General features: G+C 35.5%; 2 protein-coding genes and 1 non-coding gene across 3 annotated transcripts; 1 reads left to right on the top strand and 2 right to left on the bottom strand.

Annotated features, from left to right (window-relative positions):
* The first annotated feature begins 335 nt into the window (after positions 1–335).
* LOC116106345 (cysteine-rich receptor-like protein kinase 8) lies at positions 336–2,960 on the top strand. Its single transcript, XM_031392700.1, is given in 7 exon segments — positions 336–624; positions 966–1,034; positions 1,282–1,493; positions 1,580–1,790; positions 1,870–2,107; positions 2,378–2,528; positions 2,631–2,960. Coding segments are annotated over 7 exon segments (1,476 nt in total). The 3' UTR covers positions 2,937–2,960.
* Positions 2,961–8,256: 5,296 nt separating this feature from the next.
* LOC116106397 lies at positions 8,257–8,362 on the bottom strand. The gene has a single exon (XR_004124313.1). It is a non-coding gene; the product is annotated as a small nucleolar RNA R71 (small nucleolar RNA).
* Positions 8,363–14,540: 6,178 nt separating this feature from the next.
* Positions 14,541–20,278, bottom strand: LOC116106369 (ERAD-associated E3 ubiquitin-protein ligase HRD1B-like). Its single transcript, XM_031392725.1, has 8 exons — positions 20,193–20,278; positions 19,303–19,848; positions 18,225–18,401; positions 17,703–17,852; positions 17,409–17,617; positions 15,991–16,141; positions 15,291–15,531; positions 14,541–14,952 (listed from the first exon to the last, which is right to left on the bottom strand). Exons 2-8 carry the CDS (start codon positions 19,833–19,835, stop codon positions 14,788–14,790), a joined length of 1,626 nt encoding a protein of 541 aa, XP_031248585.1. The 5' UTR covers positions 19,836–19,848; positions 20,193–20,278; the 3' UTR covers positions 14,541–14,787.
* Between the last annotated feature and the right edge of the window lie 1,031 nt (positions 20,279–21,309).

Raw genomic sequence — 21,309 nt, forward strand, 5'->3', positions numbered from 1 at the left:
TCAAACTTTTCTTGGCTTCTCTTACAAGAGATGCTTATCTCAACGATAAATATTCCAACGGTTTTTACAACGCTACCGCAGGCAATGACCCTGACAAGTTGTATGCCCTCTTTCTTTGCCGCGGCGATGTCAATACGGACACCTGCCAACACTGTGTTAATGTTGCAACCAGAAACTTAACCGATCTTTGTCCTATTGGAGAACAAAGCATAATATGGTACGATGAGTGCCTTTTCCATTATTCAAACAAGTTCTTCTTTTCTACCGTGAGCGAAAACCCCTCTATGCGCTTGCTTAATATAAATAATTTTACAGGCACGGATAACTTTGGTCGGATGGTATCTAACTTGCTGACCGAAGCAACGGATGAGGCTATAAACGCTACCAAAATGTTTGCAACCAGAAAGGTTATTCTTGACGAGTTTCAAACACTGTATGGTCTAGTGCAGTGCACACCGGACCTATCAAAAATTGATTGCAATAGCTGTCTTCGAGATTCAATTTCATCATTGTTGCCTTGGTTTCCTTTAAGAGTAGGAGGGAGATCGTTGTTTCCAAGTTGTAACATACGATACGAACTGTACCCGTTCTATAATGAAGCACCTCCACCTCCACCTCCCAAAGGTAAAGTCAGAATACAGTTTAGGGTTGAGTTCCAATCTGTTTAACTAATCACTTAAATGATTTTAATACTATTTTTCTTTTAAATTTCTTAGAGCTCACATTTACTGTTAGAAGACTGAGACAGTTAAAAGGAAACCTCTTTCAATTGTAAGTTTTATCATGATCATGATTTATTATCTCTTGTTTTATTTTGTTTTATTTTTTGGGTTATTCTCGTATTTAAAACCATTAAATACTCGTGCATGATGTCATAATATGGATTAAATAAATTTGAATATTAAATAAAAAATATTTTAATTTGGAAGGAAGAAAAACACTATGGATTGCAATTGGCACGACAGGATCAGCAATTATAGTAGTACTGCTGCTTGGCTCTTTCTTTCAGTGGAGAAGAAACAAAAGAGACAAAGGTAATTGATTTATAACTTCGAACTAAGAAAGAATTAACCTTCTAATTTTATTTTACATAAACTTTGAAATTTGAATGTCTTGTTATATATAGCAATATATTATATATGGGGAAATTAATAACAAATGATTAAAGTAGATATGCTTCGATCAATTAATATAATAATTGTCACATATGTCATAAGAATTTCACAAGAGATATATTACTCCTCCCCTGTTTTTTCAAGTTAAATTAAATGTGCCTTGCAGAGGAAAACTTAACCAGTGATAACGAAGTTCAATTACTTCGCTTGGGAGAGGGCAGAGTTGGAGGTGATTATTCATATGATATGTTATTACAAGGGGAGCAGTTGGAATCTCAAGACTTCCCCTTGTTTCCATTAGGCATCATAATTGAGGCCACACAAAATTTTTCTGAGGAAAATAAGCTCGGAGAAGGTGGCTTCGGCCCTGTCTACAAGGTATAATTATTTTCAATTTCCGTTATAACAATTTTTTTTTTCTTTTTCTTAATTGTTATAACAGAAAGTTTACTAATTACTTCCAGGGAATGTTAGCGGATGGTAAGGAAGTAGCAGTGAAGAGGCTTTCAAGAACTTCTGGGCAAGGGATAATGGAGTTAAAAAATGAAGTTACTTTAATATCCAAATTACAGCACAAAAATCTTGTGAGACTTTTGGGTTGCTGCTTAGAGGGGAATGAGTCAATGCTCATCTATGAATATATGCCCAACAAAAGCCTTGATTTCCTCCTCTTTGGTTCGTATCTCAAAATTTCTAATGCTAGCTATAACTGTTTGATGGGAAGCCATGTTCGAAATTTATATTTTATTTTCAGATTCGACTAGGAGCTCAGAACTGGATTGGAAAATGCGTGAAAGTATCATTAATGGCATTGCACGAGGTCTATTGTATTTGCACGAGGATTCTCGGCTTAGAGTTATTCATCGAGATCTCAAAACAAGTAATGTTTTGTTAGATTTTGAGATGAACCTTAGAATATCAGACTTTGGAATGGCCTGAATATTTGGTAGAAATCAAAATGAAGCTACCACCAACAGAGTTGTTGGCACATAGTAAGTGCATTAATAATTTCCTATTTTGATTTGCTTCCTTTCTTTGCTGGAAAATGCTTCCACTTAGAATAATTGTCTTACTTTCTTGGATGAGTTCAAATAAGAAGATGATCCAAATTTTAAATATAATTATCTGATAATTTTTTTAAAGTAAATCTAGACAGTATGAGAAATTTTTGTTTTTTTGTAAAAGAGTTTTAACATGTAAATGTCATTGATTTATTTTGTTGGATTAAATCATAATTATTTTGTTGTTCCAATTTGTAACAGTGGGTATATGGCTCCAGAGTATGCTATGGAAGGATTATTTTCAGTTAAATCTGATGTTTTTAGTTTCGGAGTTCTTCTACTCGAGATTGTAAGCGGGAAAAAGAATAATGGATTTTATCTTTCAGAACATGGTCAAAGCCTCCTTAATTATGTATATCCCTATCTCAATCTTTAATTTGAACAATGATCTAGCTTAAACGAATTATACACCAATAATCTTAGTTAACAGTTTATAACATGAATAATATTTCAGACATGGAAACTATGGTGCGGAGAATATGCATTAGAGCTGATGGATCCAGTTTTGGCGCAATCGTGTGTTCCGGTTGAACTATTGAAATATATAAATATTGGATTGTTGTGCGTTCAAGAAGATCCAGTAGACAGGCCTACCATGTCATCTGTAGTAGTTATGTTGGGTAGTGATACAATTACACTTCCTAAACCAACTGAACCTGCATTTTCTGTTGGTAGAGTTGTGAATTTACCTCAATCTTCATTAGATATTAAAGTTTCCTCCACCAATGAGGTAACTCTTTCAAGTGTTTCACCTCGGTGACAATAATGCTGATTTCAAGTGTTTCAGGACCATTAACCATTAGTTTCTGAGCATTTTCATTTTAGAGTGTAGTCGTTAATGTGTATGTATCTTGAGTTCATGCACTATTAAATCTTATGATCATTTAAATCAATAATAAAATTGTGCTTAGTATTTAAAGTTGTTCTTTGTTCAATACTGCATAGGAAAGACTATTATTTGTGATTGATACTACAATTCTCGAATGTTTATTCAAATTCTTCACGTCAAATGATGTAAATTTTACTCTTCTTAGGTGACAATTGCATATAAATATATATGATGAAGACCACTTGTTAATGTAAACTTAATTGAAATATTTTGACAAGGCTTGAAAAATTAATTAATATATGTAGCATGCATGATCCTTCTCTCAAATTTTTTTTAAATCTACTTCCTATGATTATTATATTAATTACTTTATAGAACAGAGTAATATATGTAGCATGCATGATCCTTCTCTCGTTTTTGTCATTTAAGTATAGGTTGACCGAGACTCAGACTTGAAAACAATTCTCGAGTTTTCTTGTCCACGTTGCGTAGCTCAAATTATTAATGCTGACCAAGACTTTAAGCAATTCTAAGAAATTTATTGGGTGTTTCGAGCCAAATTGACTAAATTTAGAATAAGAAAAAAAACAAAACAAAACAAAAAGTTTATTTAACAAAATCTAAAAGAAATCTCTAGTATATAAAAAATAAAAAAAATAAAAAAAAAATAAAGAGAGATAGAGAGGGGAAAAAAAAAAAAAAAAGATGACTTCGCTTACTTGATAGCTTCTTTTTTTTTTTTTCTTTTTCTTCTTCTTTTTTTTTTAGAACTTTTGAATATCAGAAAACTTGAAACATTTTAATGTTAAATGGCTTTTAAGGAAGAGTTTTCAAGATCGATTATTTTCTAATGAGCAATGTTATGCTTACAACGGAGTCATACAACTGAATCATACAAACAGATGAAAAACAAGAAACAGAATAGTCATTTTACATATTTTTGTGTAATTTTTGTTTGTTTATATAACTCAGTTGTAAACAAAACATTATTATTTTCTAATAGTTTTGTAAAAAGCATATTGTAAAAAAGTCGAAGACTTATATATTTAAACAAATACATGTATGGTAAGTAATAATATTTTGTTGGTGTAGTTTATACAATATATATTGAGAGAAAAATATTGAAGATAGAAAAATTTATTTGGAACTTTAGAAGGAAAAAAAGAAAAAGAAGTGAAACAATAAAATGAAAGTTTATTTGAAGGGTGATAAGGAGAGAAGTGTTAGAGTCATGAAAATGACTCTACTAAAGTGATTAAAATACTCCATTTGTACTTAAAATTTGATTATTTTGAGACAATAAAGGAGCTTGTGAAATTATTCATGGAAATCACATTCTAAATTTTTCTTACAATTTTGCATGCTTGGATTGAAATTTGGGATTGAGTAAGTTGATATTAGGGTGTGATTTACTAATCAGGGTTGATTTTGTCTCTTTTGTGCTGTTCAGGGTCAAATTGATAATTATATTTGGGGTTGATTTTGTCACTTTTTCTTTGTGTAGGGAGCACATTGATGTTTTCCATATTTGCTATAAAAGGAAAGCCAAAGGTCCCATAAATGGCAATTGTAGACCACAAAACCCTAAGCTGCCACCGACTAGCCAATTGGCTCTTTATCTTCCCATGCCAATCGACAGTTTCACCTTCAGCTGAGCTCCCTCGTAGCCGTTTCATGAAGAGTTGTCGTCATCTCGCCAAAAGTTACCGCTCACCCAAACCCTAGACCTTCATCTCCATTATTCGGCAAACTCCAGTGACGGTTGGACTCCCCAGCTACTGATTTCTTCATCCCATCATCGAGAGCTACCAACCAACATCTTCCATTATCGTTTTGTCGTCTCGTCGCAACGTTCATCTTCGCACCACCAGCGATGTTTCATCTTCCAATGTGTTTCCTTCATTTTTTGATGATAATCCACCTCACTAGCTACCGATTCGACTTCCCCCAGCTTCGATCTACCTTCTCGCAAGCCCATTTACCATTATCTTATCGGAATCTGTCGCGAGCATTTGTCTTCCCAACGATCGTTCGTCTTCCTCAACATCTTTTGGTCTTACTCAGCCACAAATCACCCTCTACAGTTGCCAATGACTCATTCTTCACCATGACGACTTTCTCATCTTTTCTAGCCACCATCAACACCACCTTGAGCAGTTGAGCTTCCGGTTGCCTGTTACAGTGAAGGCCAAACCAAGATCGACGACCACAGTTTTTCTTCACAACATCTCTTGAATGGTTGGATTGAATCCAAACAATGGACAGTTGGTTAAATATTTTGTATTTAGATTGTATTTGTTTTCGTTTCAGTTTAATTGCAATGCTTTAATATGATTATGATGCATGATATGTTTGTATTTCTAATGTCTATTGAAAACGTATATGTTAGATTCATCAAAATGACTCTATTTAGGTGATAAAAATACCCCATTTGTAATTTAATTGAAATTATATTGAGACAATTTAAGAATTTATGAAATTATTCTTGAAAATCAAATTCTAAATTTTTCTTACAAATGTTGCATGTTTGGAATGAATTTTGAGATGGTGTAAGTTGATATTAGGGTGTGATTTATTGATTAGGGTTGATGTTGTCTATATCATACTGTTCAGGGGTCAAATTGTTATTTACATTTGGGGTTGCTTTTGTCATTTTTTATTCGTGTAGGGACCGAACTGATATATGCCATCCTCACTATAAAAGGAAGGTAAAAGGTCACGCAAAAGCAGTCGCCGCTCACCCAAAACCCTAGCTCCACCATTGATGGCCTTCTATTTCACCTTCTCCCATCATCTGTCTTTATCATCCGTCTTTATCATCCATCACTTCTCACCATCATGATGCTTCGTATTCCTCACCATCGGTGACGTTTCGATTTCCAACGGCGTTTCATCCTTTTTTTGGTGACTTTTGCCCTTCCTCAGTGTCAATTGGCCTCCCTAGCTGCCAGTTTTCCCTTGCTCGATCTTCCTTGCCGTCATTTACGAAGATCCGTCGTCGTTTCATCACAAGTGCCACCAGTGACCGTTCGACTTCCAACCATGATTTCGCTCACTTTTCGACAATGATTGGACTCCCTAACACCTGATCTACTCCCTTGGATCCCTATTTCATCACCTGCTGGCGGATGCTGCCGCCATCGTGGCTGTTCATCTTCCTTGACATCCCTTGGTCTTCCTCAGCCACAGACCACCCTCTCTAGCTATCGGTCACTTGATTTCCACTATGACCAACCCATTTTTCGTCTTTCCAGCCACCATCAATACTAACATGAGCGACTGAGCTCCCGATTGCCTGTTCACAGTTGACATCCACAGCTCCTTTTTATTGCATTTCTTGACTAGCTGGATTGAAATTGATATTGGACTGATTATTTGCATTGTGTGTTGTGTTGGAATTATGTTTGTTTTCATTTTAGTGTGATTTCAATACTTTAACATGATTTTGATACATGACGTGTTTGGATTGTTGATGTCCTTTGACGATTCCTGTTGAAATTGAACTAATTGCATGTTGAATGTGATTATTGCTTTCAATTACTTCAAGTTAGATTGCAATCAAGTGATATTACATTTATCAATATTTTTGCTTGGAATTCATTCAAAGTGACAATTGATTGATTGGATAATACAAGGTTAATATGTTGTACGTATTTGGTTTGTACCAGCTAGTGATTTATATTGTTAGCATTCTTGATAAATCGATGATAGTTTTTAACAAATTGATCTCTAATAGAATCAATAGAGAGACAAGATATATTATACTTAGATATAGTCCTTAACCAATCTATCTTTGATTAAATTAGTAGAGACACAAGATAGATTATACCATTTTACGATTTACCTAACCTTGTAGGTTTAGGAAATCTAAGAGTGAGTAGAGGAATTGTGGGAGTTAATCGTGGGGTTGAGCCAAATTCGAAGGGCAACATTTGTGCTATTGTGTCTTAGTTAGCAAAATTTAATTTCTTGCAATTAATTAGTTTTCTTAGTTTTTAATTGATCAAATTACTCAATTTCCCTTTTGTTAGACTTAAATATACATTAAATCATTAGTCTTGCTCTCTATGGATTTGACTCTACTTACTATGAACTACGGTAATTAGGATTAATTGTTTAGCTGTGACGATTGGCTCAACAAAATTTTGGCTCGTTGTCGTGGAGCAATGAGCTTTTGATCTTGTGTGTTTTGAGTTTGTAAATATTTTAATTTTAAATTTTTTTTTTCTTTAATTTTCATTAGGACATATTCATTCATGTTTTTCTTTGTTGTGTAGGAAAGTTACAATTTGGGAAATGCTACAATGTGCCACGTGAAGCAAAGTTTTAGCGTGAAACAATTGTGAAACTCTTTTATCTTTTTAGGTTTAGTTCTTTTTAGTTTTGATTAATCATTTGCATGAATGGATAGCATTTTAGAGTGGTAGTTTAGTCATAGTTAGTATTGCCTCTTATTGTTGCATATTTTGTGTTTGTTCATAGGATTTAATTTTTGTGTTAGTACTAATTTCTTTTACTTTATTGTTAGTTTTAGTTATTTGATCGTCTGTTGTTTGTTTAGTTGGTTAGAGTTTTATTAAATTTTAATTTTGTTTTGTGTGCTTATTGAAGTTGCTTTATAGTATTTGCATGTAGTATATTAGTTTTTAATTTTCTTTATTTGTGCATTTTGAGTTTTAATCCTCGGAATTGCTTTTAGTTCTTGTTCTTTTTCTTTTTCTATGAATTGTTGTTGCAGTTGTTTGTGTAGCCTCCTGTGTGTTTGATTGATGAATGCAAACCAAACGATCGTGTCATGAAGAGTTATTATCGTTGAACCTTGAAATTGAATGCATTTGTAGCAAGAATAGAAAAACAAGCACATAGGATTGGTGATAACGAAGTACCCAGGCATATGCCTCTTAGTTAGCACTTTATTCCCACTGCATACACCTCAGCCTCATGCATCTACGCTCCAAACATCCAAACACCACATTATGAGATTAAAACTAGTGTCATCCAATTGTTGCCATTATATTATGGGAACTTAAATTAGGAGCCTTATAAACATTTAGATAAAGTTTTAGAGGTTTGATCCACGGTTCAACTTCCAAATGTAAATGAGGATGTCATGCACTTAATTCTATTCCCATTCTCATTAAAGTGTCGAGCCAAACAATGGCTCAATTCTTTGGCAGCAGGGTCTATTACCTCTTGGGTCCAAATGCAATAGGAATTCCTCAAAAAGTATTTTCCCATAGGCAAAACTAGTAGCATAAGACAAGCCATCACTAGTTTCACTCAACTAGATGGCGAGGAATTTTATGAGAGTTGGGAACGTTTAAAGGAAATGCTTAGAAGTGTCCCCATCACGTAGTCCCTAGATGGAAATTAGTGCATAGTTTTTATGATAGACTGACTGAGAGGCATAAGAATAGGTAGGAAGAACATTTATGCACAAGGACGAAGATGAGTTATGACAACTCTTCAAGACCTTAAGTGAAAATTTCATGCACCACATGTCTACATCTAGAATGCATATCTTAGGGCTGCCATTCAGGAAGGGTGGCTTGTATGAGGTGTCACGTTTAGATGACATTAGTTCCAAGCTACAAGCGTTGGCCCATCAATTTGACAAATTTGTATCTATACAAGAGCATACCTCTACACAATCATCTCAAAGTAGGGTAAATCAAGATGTTTTTGCCATGCACTCCATACTTGACCATCTAGCTGAGGAACCCATTCTCAATCCTTTTGAGGAGCAAGTGTAGGTTGCACAAAGCTCCTAGAGATGAAATAACCTGTACTCGAACACTTATAACCCGGGGTGGCATAACCACCCTAAATTTTCATGAAAGCCACAACCAACTCAAAATACCTCCAATAATATGCCATATGGAAATAGTTCTTCCAATAAGCAAGGGAATTATAGGGAGTTACCTTCAATCCAACCACCTACCCAACCTAGGATCCCACCCCCAGTTCAGCAACCCACTTTAGTGCCCGGTTCACTTGAATCAATGATGGTTTAGATGCTCTAGACCATGTAGGAGCAAAATGCTAACATTAATGCTAGCTTCTGTGAATTAGAGTAAAGTACCCAGCTGACACATTCCCATTCTGAATCCATTAGTAAGCTAGAGACCCAAATTAGTCAAATAGTTGAAGTTGTCAATAGGAGGGAGTCAGGCCAACTACCCAGTCAAGTTGTTAGTAACCCCAATAGTGCCCATCATTAAAGGGGGTATCATGAATAAGCTAATGTTGTGATGACTCTAAAGAGTGATCGAGAGTTGGTTAGGTCTAAAAGGGAATTACATGTCAAGGTTAGCAAGAACAAGAATTTAGATAGGAACCAAACCGAGAGGGGTGAGAGAGAACCAACCTTAGAGTCAATTGTGCATAAACCAACTAAGGAGAAAGTTGGAAGAAATAACCATCTCCTACATCTTATATTCCTAGAGCACCATTTCCTCAGTGTTTAGAGTCTCACAATGTACCCAATTCTTAGAAAAATGCTAAGATGGAGGAAATGGTTGAGCTATTCAAACAGGTGCAAATTAACATCCAATTGTTAGAAGCCATTAAATAAATTCCTATCTATGTAAAGTTCCCAAAAGACTTGTGTCCATAAAGAGGCGAATTAAGTCTCACACACCTAAGACTAATTGTTTCAAATCGCCTTCCCTTAAAGTTAAAAGATCCTAGTGCTCCTATTATTTCTTGTAATAGGTAACATCACTATTGAGAGAGCACTCCTTAACTTAGGAGCAAGTGTAAATCTATTGCCTACTTTGGTATATGAGCAATTTAATCTAGATAAACTTAAGTCTATCGAAGTCATCCTGTAGTTAGGTAATCGTTTAGTTAAGATGCTTAAGGACCTGATTGAAAATGTGTTGGTAAAGGTTAAAGACTTATATTTTTTTTGTGGATTTCCTTGTCGTAGACATGGAATATACCAGCAGTGGTAGCATGCCCCCAATTATCTTAGGTAGACCTTTCTAGCAACTATTAATGCTTGCATTAATTGTAGGTCAGCTGAGATTGAGGTGTCATTCGGGAATAGGAAACTTAGGCTTAATGTGTTTAAAGCTAGCTTAGGACCAGTGTATGAGGATGTTAATGAGTGTTTCATGGTTGAGTCCATCAACGGTCTAGTGGAGGGTCATACTCCATAGTTGTTGCCTGAGGACATTGTTTACACTTGTTTGAAGCCATCTGTTGAGGATGTAGTAAGTATGAGTGCTTCATCTGAAATCCAGGAGGTTGGTGCATATTTAGATGGCCCGTCCACTTCAGTAGGTAGGCCCTGGACCATTATGTTTGAGTATTTATCATCATTGTCTAAGATACCAAAGTTTCAATCAATTGAATCACCACTAGTATTAGAACCTTTTTCTTATTTGCGATGGTTATGTAGTGCACCACTAATATTTCAACCACCATAGTCATCTAAGTGCACTAAGTGTGGCTAAAGACTTTAAACTTCGCGCTTAGGGGAGACAACCTACCTTTTAAATACTTCTTTATTGCTTTAATGTCTTTTTTGTTTTTGTCTTTGTAGGATTTTCCATATATGTGTTGTGGTTGAGTGCTCATGTGGTCTGGTCATTGAATAGTCCTCAACATGCTTGGCAGCTCCTGTTGGTGATAATCTCGTCATTGCTCCTCAGGTTGTATCTTTCCACCCTTTATGTTGTTATTGTTGGATTGGTTTTTGTTGCCATTTGAGATCACTTAATGCTAAGTTGAGGAGAATGATTTTGTTTTTTGTGAGTCATTGAGGAAAATGACATTTGAAGTTGGGGAGTATTGATTGAGCTTGTTTTGTGAAGGATGTGTTGATGTGTATTGCGAAGGATGTATGTTTTGAATGGAGTGTTGACTGGTGTATGTTGATTGATTGTGTTGATTAATGATGTGAGAATAGAGGATGTGTGTTTTTGTGGAGAATGTGTGTTGAATGGATTATGCTTAAATTTTTTGTGGAAAATGTGCTGAATCTTACTCTTGTAAATCCAAAGGTGGAAAAAGTGAGCTATTTTAAAAATTTTCATGAATTCATGCATAATCATCATTTTAGAAACAACTGAGGTGCTAGTTAAAAGGTTTTGTGACGTTTGTGAAAATAGTTTGTTGCAACATGGTTTTAAATATTGAATTATTGTTTCTGTTATGTGCTAGATTTGTCCATAGTTGTGGTTAGACACTGTTTTGTGTGAATGTCATGTGTTTTAATGTTTATGCAAATCTTTCACATACTTTGCATGCCCATTGAGAAAATTTTCATTTATTATCTTGTATACATAAAAATGGTAATCTTTGTCTTTGAAAGTGCTTAAATGTTGCTTAGTGATCTTGTTTTGATTTGAAGCGTAGTTGGCTCAAGCAAGTAAGCTCTAGGGGTGTTCTACACCTAATTCCCTAAAGTTATTGCTTGGGAGAGGTTGGCCCAAAGCTCGTTACATGGGTTTTCTAGAAAGCTTAATAAGTCATTATATAGATTATGAGTCTTATAAAAAATAATAAGTCTTGACTTGTAGCCTAGTCGGTTCGAGTGCGTAAGTCTGAGGGGTGTTCTACAGTTAGTGCCCTATAGCCATCTGGTTTAGGAGTGATTGACATAAAGTCCGCTATACAAACCTTCTAGAAAGCTTAAGAAGTTAAGACAATAAAAAGAAAAAGAAAAGAAGAGAAAACAATTAATGAATGAAAAAGAAAATCTATCAAAATCTTGTATGGAAAATGAGCTTTATGTTGCATGTATATAAGTTTGGGAGTCTTGCATTGCATTTCTACAATATGATATGAGCATGGGATGTGTGTTTGAGAAGCATGAGTGGAGATAGGCAAATCTTGACAAAAACTTTAGTTCTTTATTTAGGATTGTGTTGTTTACTTCATCTATTCAAACTCTTCACTTTACCTTTTAATGAATGTCTTGATTGTTGATGAATATGGTTGTGTGTGGTTTGTGAGGATGATGAAAGAATTCATTTGACTTTACTCAAGGACGAGCAAAGAGTAAGTTGGAGAGCGTCATTTACATTTGGGGTTGATTTTGTCAAAAAAAAACTGTGTAGGGACCGAACTGATATTTGACATCCCCATTGTAAGAGGAAAGTGAGAGGTCACGCAAAAGCAACCGCTGCTCACCCCAAACCTAGCTTCATTGCCGGCGACCTTCCATTTCCCTATTCCGATGACTCTTCACCTTTCCCCATCGTCAGTCGTCATCATCCATCACTTTCACCACCATAATGCTTCATATTCCTCACCACTGACAACGTTTCGACTTCCAATTGTGTTTCATCCTTTTTCTGACGACTTTTGCTCTTCCTTGACGTCAATTGGCCTCCCCAACTACTGGTCTTCCCTCGCCTGATCTCCTTTGCCGTCATTCACAAAGATCTGTTGTCGTTTCATCACCAATTCATTGCCAAGCAATGAAGTTCCTGACTCCAATAGGAGTTATAATTGTCAAAGGGTAGCAAAAAGATTCCAGGGAATCTTACAACTAAGCAATCACACTTGCCCAAAGAGAGAATCGACCTCAAACAATGGTAATTACAAGAATCGAGCCACAGCCTGCACCAGTCCAGGATACCATTGATCCTCGTATTCACAAGAAAGAGCCTTCAACCGGCCTTGTGGAGAACTAGGCTAGGTCCCTATCGATGACTGAAAGCCTACTCACACACTCAAGATTGGGGGCAACCTCGGCAAAAAACTGTCTGAACAGCTAGTTGAGTTTCCAAAGGCCAACTTGGATGTTTTTGCCTGAACCCACGCTGATATGGTGGGGAAGTCTCGAGATCATGTGCCATAGATTAAATATCAGCCCAAAGGCTCGGCCTATCTACCAAAAAAGAAGGTCGATGTCTCTATATATACTCTAAGCTCTCCCTTAGAACTATGTTACAAGCCCTTGTTTATAGTCTGTAAAGACTTCACAATGTTTCAGTAGAATAGAAAGACCTAGCCTATTTTGTAGTAAGACACAAACTCTACACATTCTAATACTATAACAACAAGAATCCCAAGTCTCCAAATCCTACTTGGATTATACCTTCTTTCCCACAACCTAGTAGCTGACTTGTCCAACTTGAGTTTCCTATCGTTTGAAAGAAGTTAAGTCTTAGTAGCTTCAAGTTTCTTTGTCATGCACAACTTCCACATTTCGTGCCTAGCTTTGCCATTCCATGCTCAGCTTTGCCACAAAGTGTTGTAAGCCTACCTCAGCTTGGATTTTGCCCTAGCTGACTTATGTTGAGCCAATTTTTACAAATCTTCCACCTTGGATAGCATGAGTTTATGCATTTTCACTTCATCAAATAGCTTACATGTCTTCGAGCTTCTACAAAATTAGTATACCTCAACAAGTCCAAGCAATTTTTGAACTTAGCTCCATTACTGGTTTTGTATCATAACAGTAGGATTCTCTTTAGTATGAATCTTTTGGATGAAGACAATCCCTCAATTCAATACTCCTCAGATTAAGCAAAACTTTTAACCAATGTTTTAAAACCCAACCCGGGGTGAAACCTGGCAAAGTTGTCGGGTCCTGGGTTGACCAACGGTCAAACCAGTTGATAAAAACTTCTAAAATTCAGCAAATACACCCCTAGTAATTACAGTTAAGTCCCTATAGGTTTAAAGTTTAACAAACACACCCCAAATACAAATCGGCCGGCGACTGGTTAATGGCGACGACACCCCAAGTGCAACCCCAATCATCCCTTGAGCCCATTCCTCTTAATTATACCCAAGATCTGGCCGAAGTAGGTTGGATTCGACCAGATCTCACTGACACCAACGTTGGCATTCCAGGCCAGATCTCATCGACGCTGGCGTCAACAACCCTCCCCATTACCTAGAAATTACTCCCCTCTTCCTCCTAAGCAAAACCCACCTCACCCCACCCTCGTTAGCCTCGCCAATCGCTAGCAAAAGCCAGTTGTTGCCGCTGCTAGTTTTGTTCGATTTCTGATCGATTTACTTACCAGAAATCAACTCCGTCACCACCATTGCATTCACCGTCACTTTCTCTTCAAAAGCCCTAACATGCCGGCCGTCAATTGTCCGCCAATCATCCTTCCAAATCCTAGGGTTTTTGGTGAATAGAAAAAATATAAACCCGGCCCCTTGCAGCTTCTGAGTCCCGGTTAAACCGGTCGGGCCGATCCGGGTTTTAAAATATTGCTTTTAACTCCAATATGCCTATGCATGTTTTGCTCTCAGCTTAACAACTAAACTTTGTAACCATACAATTTCCTTGATAAGCTCAGTAGTTGTAATATACTCAAACCTTCTTTGTTATTGACAGAGCTTCCCAAGTTCATCGTGACCTTTCGGCAGCCAGCATATAATAGTATACTCTTGGCATGAAGAACCAAATTTTTAAGTTAGCACCTGGAAAATTTTCTTTTCAAAACGTAACTACTTAAAGAATAAAGTTCTGCAAGCACAATTTTTTAAAATTATATTAATTGTTGCCAGATTAATGAACAATGGCTATGCGATGGATAAGGAACAAGGTGTATGCAATTGTTAGCACTAAAGCATCCACATCTTCCATCAATGGCGAAAGACAATTTTACATATTGGAAATGGCTCCAGGTACTGTTCAGTATAAAAAAGGAAAAAAAAAAGATTCCGACCCAATACAACATTGCTTGGATGATTAATTTTTTAATCAAGAAACGCCTAATATTTGTTCTTGTCCCCCGATATCTTTTCTCTACATCCAAACTCTTCAAGTCTCCCTGTATTACAACTGGAATTCTGCCAATAAAAACTATGAAGCTGTCTCTTCATTGTCACTGTGACGACCGCAGTCCGAAACCGGCAATGAAGAAGATGCGACAGTCTTTCCTTTGCCATCTGATAATTCAGAAGAATCCTTCTCAGAACTTGCCTCCGGTTTCAACTTTTGCAATTGTTGGAGCTGGTCTTGCAAGACCTGTAAGAAGATTAAGCAAAATAAGGCAGGGGAACCAAATATGGCAGAGCAAAAGTTATCGTTTCAAAGACTACAAGTTTATATACAAAGTCAAAGAAATTAAAGAAAAATTAAATTAAAAGGTGATGTCCTAATGCAACCGGAAAAACCTATTTGGGAAACAAAATGACCAAATATAGAATGATATGTCATGCCCATTCATGTATGTCAGGTACTCCAAATCTCACAATAAGCACATCTAAAACACCATTTAATGCTGATACCTTGCTTGCTGAAACCTTAGATGCATGGTTCAAATGAGAAAGCAAGAATACATGGAATTGGTGCTGGGATGGTACCTCAATCTGGTGCTTGATGAACTTCTTCTGAGCTTCCAATCTTTCTCCATATGTCACATTAGCACCAGGTGCCTGAAAAGGGACAAAACCATGTGGAAATTGAGCAAAGGGAAAGGACGTAGATGCACCAGGATTCTGAAACTGTTCTTGTCCACTGGAAGCTTGTTCTCCACGAGATTCCACATTGGTGGAATCACCCAGTGGCCTATAGGACTGAGGAAGTACAACATATCCAGGAGACCTGCATACATTATAAGATATTTTTCAAGCTCTTGCTTTATTTCATCATAAAATTATCACACTGGACAGGAACCAGCAGTTGGAGTAGCAAACCAATACCGAGCCACAAACCCAGATCTAGTGACACCAAGCAAATGGGACTAACATATTTTTAAAAGGAAAAATAAAGTTGGATATAGAAGCAGAACCCAAACCTTTAGAGATCCAGAAAAACCACTAAGTCAATAGACAACCTCTAACAATTGACAAATTCAAAATTTAAATATATTTCTACTTTACAATCAGAGCACAAATTTGACAACAATCTAAGTTGCAGACTGGTGGGTGTGTATGTGTGCAAACAATCGTGAACATTTATCCCAATTGTCAAGATAATCCTATAACACTATAAAAATGGGTAGACACCATGCATCAGTTGTCAAATACAAATGTTGACATTAACTAGCACCACAGCACCTACCACACTGGTGAGTTAGGAGAAGGATAAACAAAGGATTTCCCATATATTGAGGCAGCGGCAGCAGCAGCCTGGAGCCTGGCCTGGTGCTGGCTCAAGTTATTGTCAGCCAAACCATCAGCTGAACTCTGGGTTGCTGTTGAATTGCCTGTACCTGTTGCCAGATAAAAACAATTAGCCAGTGTTTTCCAAATCATCTATTAGTTGGCTTCACTAAATTAAAGCACAAGCAACACAAATGCTGCCCACTTGGCTAAAATGATATGCATCATGAATAAAATGAAACCATCAACCACAAAGATTCAAAGGCCAAAAGATTCGCTTAAGCACTGCAGTAAAGAAAACTGAGTATGACACATTAGTATAGAGTTTCACACCAAATACATAAAATAACTCTTGAACAGCTTATAGATGTAGTTCAAGTAATATGTACATCCTCTATATAATATATATATGCTCTACTATTTTAGGTGCCAAAGGCAGTCTGCGAGAAATCAACCAATCTAAAAACAAATTATTCTAATCAAGATACTTTTTGGCCAAGCAAGCATTCTGTGCTATTTATCTGCACTCCCTCACAGGTGTGCGGACAATAAGCTTCTAAACTTCCAAGGGCATTACAAAATTATAATTAAACAAAAATCAGGACATATCATTTGTAGATAGAATCCCCTAAGAGAGTTAGAATTGTATATCCTGGTCCTCCAGAGAAAAACAAATAAATAACTTTTTATATGGTGCTGGTTTATTTATCTTTATCCTGTTATTTCATTTCAATTTATAATCCTTTAATTGATCAAAACTCAAGATCCATTTTGGTCCAGAAAAGCATAAGGTAAAGACGGGAAGAAAATTGCAGAGGTACTCAAAAATATTTGTTTCTAACGCTTTCAGAGTTCAGAATAGAAGAACATAGTTGGTCAAAATATATTTTATTCATTTCCTCAATTCAGAAATAACAAAGGAATAACTGAAGAGCACTTTCCAGTGGTCCAGCCAGTCCCAAAAACTGCATGACTTCAGCAAACCCCATGTTTCCAAACATGAAAGGAGCAAACAAGTAAAAGAATTGCTTTTAACTTCACATACTAAACTTTTGCCCAAACACCACACTTTTCAATATGTTCTACTGAGGTTTTCTGTTTTCAATTTCAGCAGTCAATGTCAGCAAAATTAACTAATTAAGAGTGTAAAAACCAAGAAAAAATCTCCAGCTTTTAATTATTTTTATTTTAGTTATTTATTATTGCAATAACTATACACCAACATGAAGGAAAGACAAACAACTTCAGCTTATAATCAAGACCAGAAATCAGAACCTATAAAGATAATTAGGATCAGACAAAATGTAATACAGTGATTGATTAACTGATTAACAAACTAAATAGGATCAGATGACATGTAATACTGGGATTGATTACCTGCATGATGAGCATCTGGTCTTGGTCCATGTTGTCCTCCAGCTGTACTTGCCCCCCCTTCAGGTGGTACAACTAGAGCTCTGCAAGTTGGACAGGTATGCTGCCGCTCTAACCAGGAGCGGAGGCAATGAACATGAAAAAGATGTCCACAAATTAATTTCTTGGCTGTGGTCATCTCCTCACGACATATAATGCATGTTGAATCACTTCTGCATATCCACCAGAAGCAATTAAGAATGATGATTTACATTAATATTATCATAAACTCAATGCTAAAGTAAGATTATAACTAACGCATTCAGCTCTTCCGGGGTCGCATCTGGAAATCGATCATTCATATTTGAAGTGATCTTCCGATAACGAACATAATCAGCAACACGAATCCTGAAATTCCTAAATGTCTCATAAAGCTCTCGAATTAAGTGCAAAGGAACACCATAGTTCCTGCAGAAACCAGCCCAATTTCAGCCATAGAAAGGATGCAAGAAAAGCATAACCTTTACAAATAGGTACTACAGTCAAATGAGGCAACAATGAATATGTCAGAAAAGTCTTATATAAAAGCAATATTAAACAAACATCAGTTGTGAAAGAACAAATAATCTCGTGAAAACACTTAAGGATCAAGCACCAATAGGACACAATAGTCCAACAGTAGCATTAGGTGTGTGAATTCAAACACAATCTTGAGAATAACTGAAAAAAAGTTTATATCTCAACTGGTGTGCATATATTAGTGAAGTCCACATGCAATCTATGAATGCCATATAAAAAACACATAATTAAGCAAAAACTGAAGCCGCATGAATTACTTACATAAATATCACAAGAAAGAAGCAAAGGTACATGGATAAATGAAGCAAGTCACGGATAAGTTCCAAGTAGAAGGTGTAAACAGCCTTTCTTTCCCATTGCCCTTCCATAAGCATGTCACTCACATAGAAAATATACTTTACAAATATCGACACCGTTGTTGTTGCCAGTATCATGTACCTAACACAAAAGTTATAGTCATTAGTGCAATGCAAAACAACCAATAATGCATTCCTTATGTAACTACAAAAAATATATTCCCTTTCATCCATGTTATGGGTGACCCATAAGGCCATAACATGGGTCACTAATATTTTTTTGTTGTTCAAATTGTGTTCATCTAATTTCGAATATAAACACCAAATTAATTTAGCTTTTCCAAATTACCAGCTAAAAATAACAAGAAATCTTATTTCTCAAATAATCCAAAACAAGCATGAATAACATGTCACTTAAAAATATTGAGGTATTCAAAGAAGATAAACATTATGAGAAGGAACAAATTTATCTAGAGCATAACCCAGACCACCATAGAACAGAACTAAGTGCTCTAAGGGAAAAATTTCAACTTTCTTTTATATCACCAAGGCTCCAATCAATGACAAAAAACAGGTCCATATATATCAACTTCAAATATCAATTTGAGTTTATTTATAATAGAACCCTAAGAAATCATATTATGCTTTCAATAAATAAAAAGAACCAGTTGTCACTTCATGTCATGATCATATTTTAACCAAAACTTGTTGACATTCTCCAACCTCTATTTTGGAAACAACAATTGTTATAAACATTAAGCCCTAAACGCAGCTTTCAAAGTATCATCTAAGATCTATCATGCTCTTTGGTAAAATCAAGCACGTAGATGTATATTTATCAGACATGACCACTCAATGTCATGAGTATGCGCCTATACCAATTAATAACCTTAAACTCAGGCATATAAGTATATGTACACAAAAGAGAATTATAATAATAATATTATTATTATCATTTAAAAAATCCGCACTTATGAACTATTAAAAAGTAATGGTGACAATAAGAAGAACAAAGAAGAAAAGAATGAGCATATATAACTTACTCAAACGAAAAGAAGAGAGAAACAGAAGCCTGCCGTGTTTGTATCAAGAACTTAACGGAACTATACAAAAAGAGAGAATCCAGAAGAAGAAGGAAACCCATAAAAGAAACAATCCGAACATGAGACAACATGGGGACAGTTGGGGTCGTCTCAATGTACTCCACCCTCTTCTGAGCCAACCAATGCAAAGCTTTGATCAACAACAGTGTAGTAACCATAGCAAGGAACGAAACCGAAAAGTCCTGCCGAAATATAGTAATTGCAAACAGAATCTCCATGATCTCCCTCCTAGACTGCTCATTCAACCTTTCAACCTCCGCTTCCCGGAGAGTGCCAAGGAATAACCGTTTGATCATTTGCCACAAGACACACATTACCACCAAACCCATATTCAGAAGCAGCACCAAACTGATCTTAGAAGTTGATAGATAAACCATAGCAGGATAGAATTGTTTTCTACTACTAAAAGCATGGTAAATAACAGCTATAGTAAGCGTTAAACTACACCCCGCGTACGTTGGCAGCCTCACCATTTCGAAACAGCCGCTGTCACACAATATAATTCAATCAATAAACATATTTTCAACAATAACCTAACCCAAACAAATTAAAATTACACCAATTCAATCTAAGCACCGATCTAGAACTAGCTAATCTTCTGTTTGGTTGCCGAGAAAGTGAAGGAAAGTTAAAATTAATAGAATTAAAACCTAAAAATTACTCTCAATATTTCCTGATTCTTATTCTTTCATCGTAAAATCTAAGCAAGTAATTAGGCAAAAATGGAACAAAAAATTAAAAATTTATCACCAGAGAAACCCTAAATTGAAGAAAATGAAATCGAAAGCGTAAAAAACCTAAGATTAATTAAGAAATCAAGAGTTACTTACTAGGCTTTGAGAATCTATTATTTTCAATGAAGGAAAGTGGAGAAAAATTTTAATTTTGAAGGAAATTATTTGTTTGTTTATGTATTTGTGTTTGGCGTCATCTTGACCAATGGGCGGTTGCCACGTGCGTTTAAGTGCGGTCGGCCTGTTTGATAGGTCTGGTTCTGACTGAAACTGATGGGCTGGACAAGTTTTGGGCCACAGCCGATGATCTATCCCTATAATTTCAAATAATTATCTTAAGAGAAAGATTTTAAGATCTATGGAATTTGTACTATCTATGGATTCAAAATTCATGTATTTGATAAATTCTATTATTTGGTTTAAATGTAAAATATATAGTTTGTTGATTCAAATTCTTATACTCATGTTTAGTTAGATGAATACAATTCATAGATTTGATAAATAATTTTCAACTTTACCCTCAATACCCAAAACGAACAAAAATTCAACTTTTATCTAATTAAATACAAATTAAATTATATTTGATAAAGAAACTCAATTATAATAAATGATTTTTTGTGATTTGGTAAAAAAAGAATAGAATTCCAAGTTAATATAATATATTATCAACCATCTTCATTTATGATAACTTGAATAGTTGAATAATTTCATATTAAAACATTTAACATAACCATACATATATTGCAAATAATTTCTCTAATATGCTTTGAAGATGTTGATGATATAAAGGTGAAGAGCTAAAAAAGAGAGAACGACAAATATATTTTTTTTAATTAGAGTAAAGGATAATTACTGAGATATTAAATTATTAACAAGGATAGTATTAAAAAGTTAAAATATTAACAAAATCTCTCATTTTATTAAAATTAATGAATTTGCCGAAATCCCACCTACCATGTGAGATTTTAAAACCCTAAAAAATGAAGGATTCTAGAGGGTGGTGGATTTTCCAAAATCCAAGGATTTCAATATATTTTTTTTTTTTTTTAAACCAAACGAAGGATTTTACCAAATTCATAAATATAACGAAATCATTCATTTAGAATCTCTTAATCCAAACAAGGCTTTAGAAATGGGTTGAAGACATGGTTTTTAAATAAAATCTTAATATTTTTGTTACATGAAATATCGAGATGGTTATGTTTGAAAATAT

Source organism: Pistacia vera, unplaced genomic scaffold, assembly GCF_008641045.1.
Source record: "Pistacia vera cultivar Batoury unplaced genomic scaffold, PisVer_v2 Contig512, whole genome shotgun sequence".
NCBI lineage: Eukaryota > Viridiplantae > Streptophyta > Magnoliopsida > Sapindales > Anacardiaceae > Pistacia > Pistacia vera.

What these genes read in the sequence shown, in the direction of transcription:
- LOC116106369 (XM_031392725.1), bottom strand. Translation starts at nt 19,835, where the DNA reads ATGGTGAGGCTGCCAACGTACGCGGGGTGTAGTTTAACGCTTACTATA. An exon ending in ACCCCGGAAGAGCTGAATGC is followed by an intron (nt 17,618 to 17,702) that starts GTTAGTTATAAT and finishes GTGGATATGCAG; the next exon opens with AAGTGATTCAACATGCATTA. An exon ending in ACCAGATGCTCATCATGCAG is followed by an intron (nt 16,142 to 17,408) that starts GTAATCAATCCC and finishes ATCTGGCAACAG; the next exon opens with GTACAGGCAATTCAACAGCA.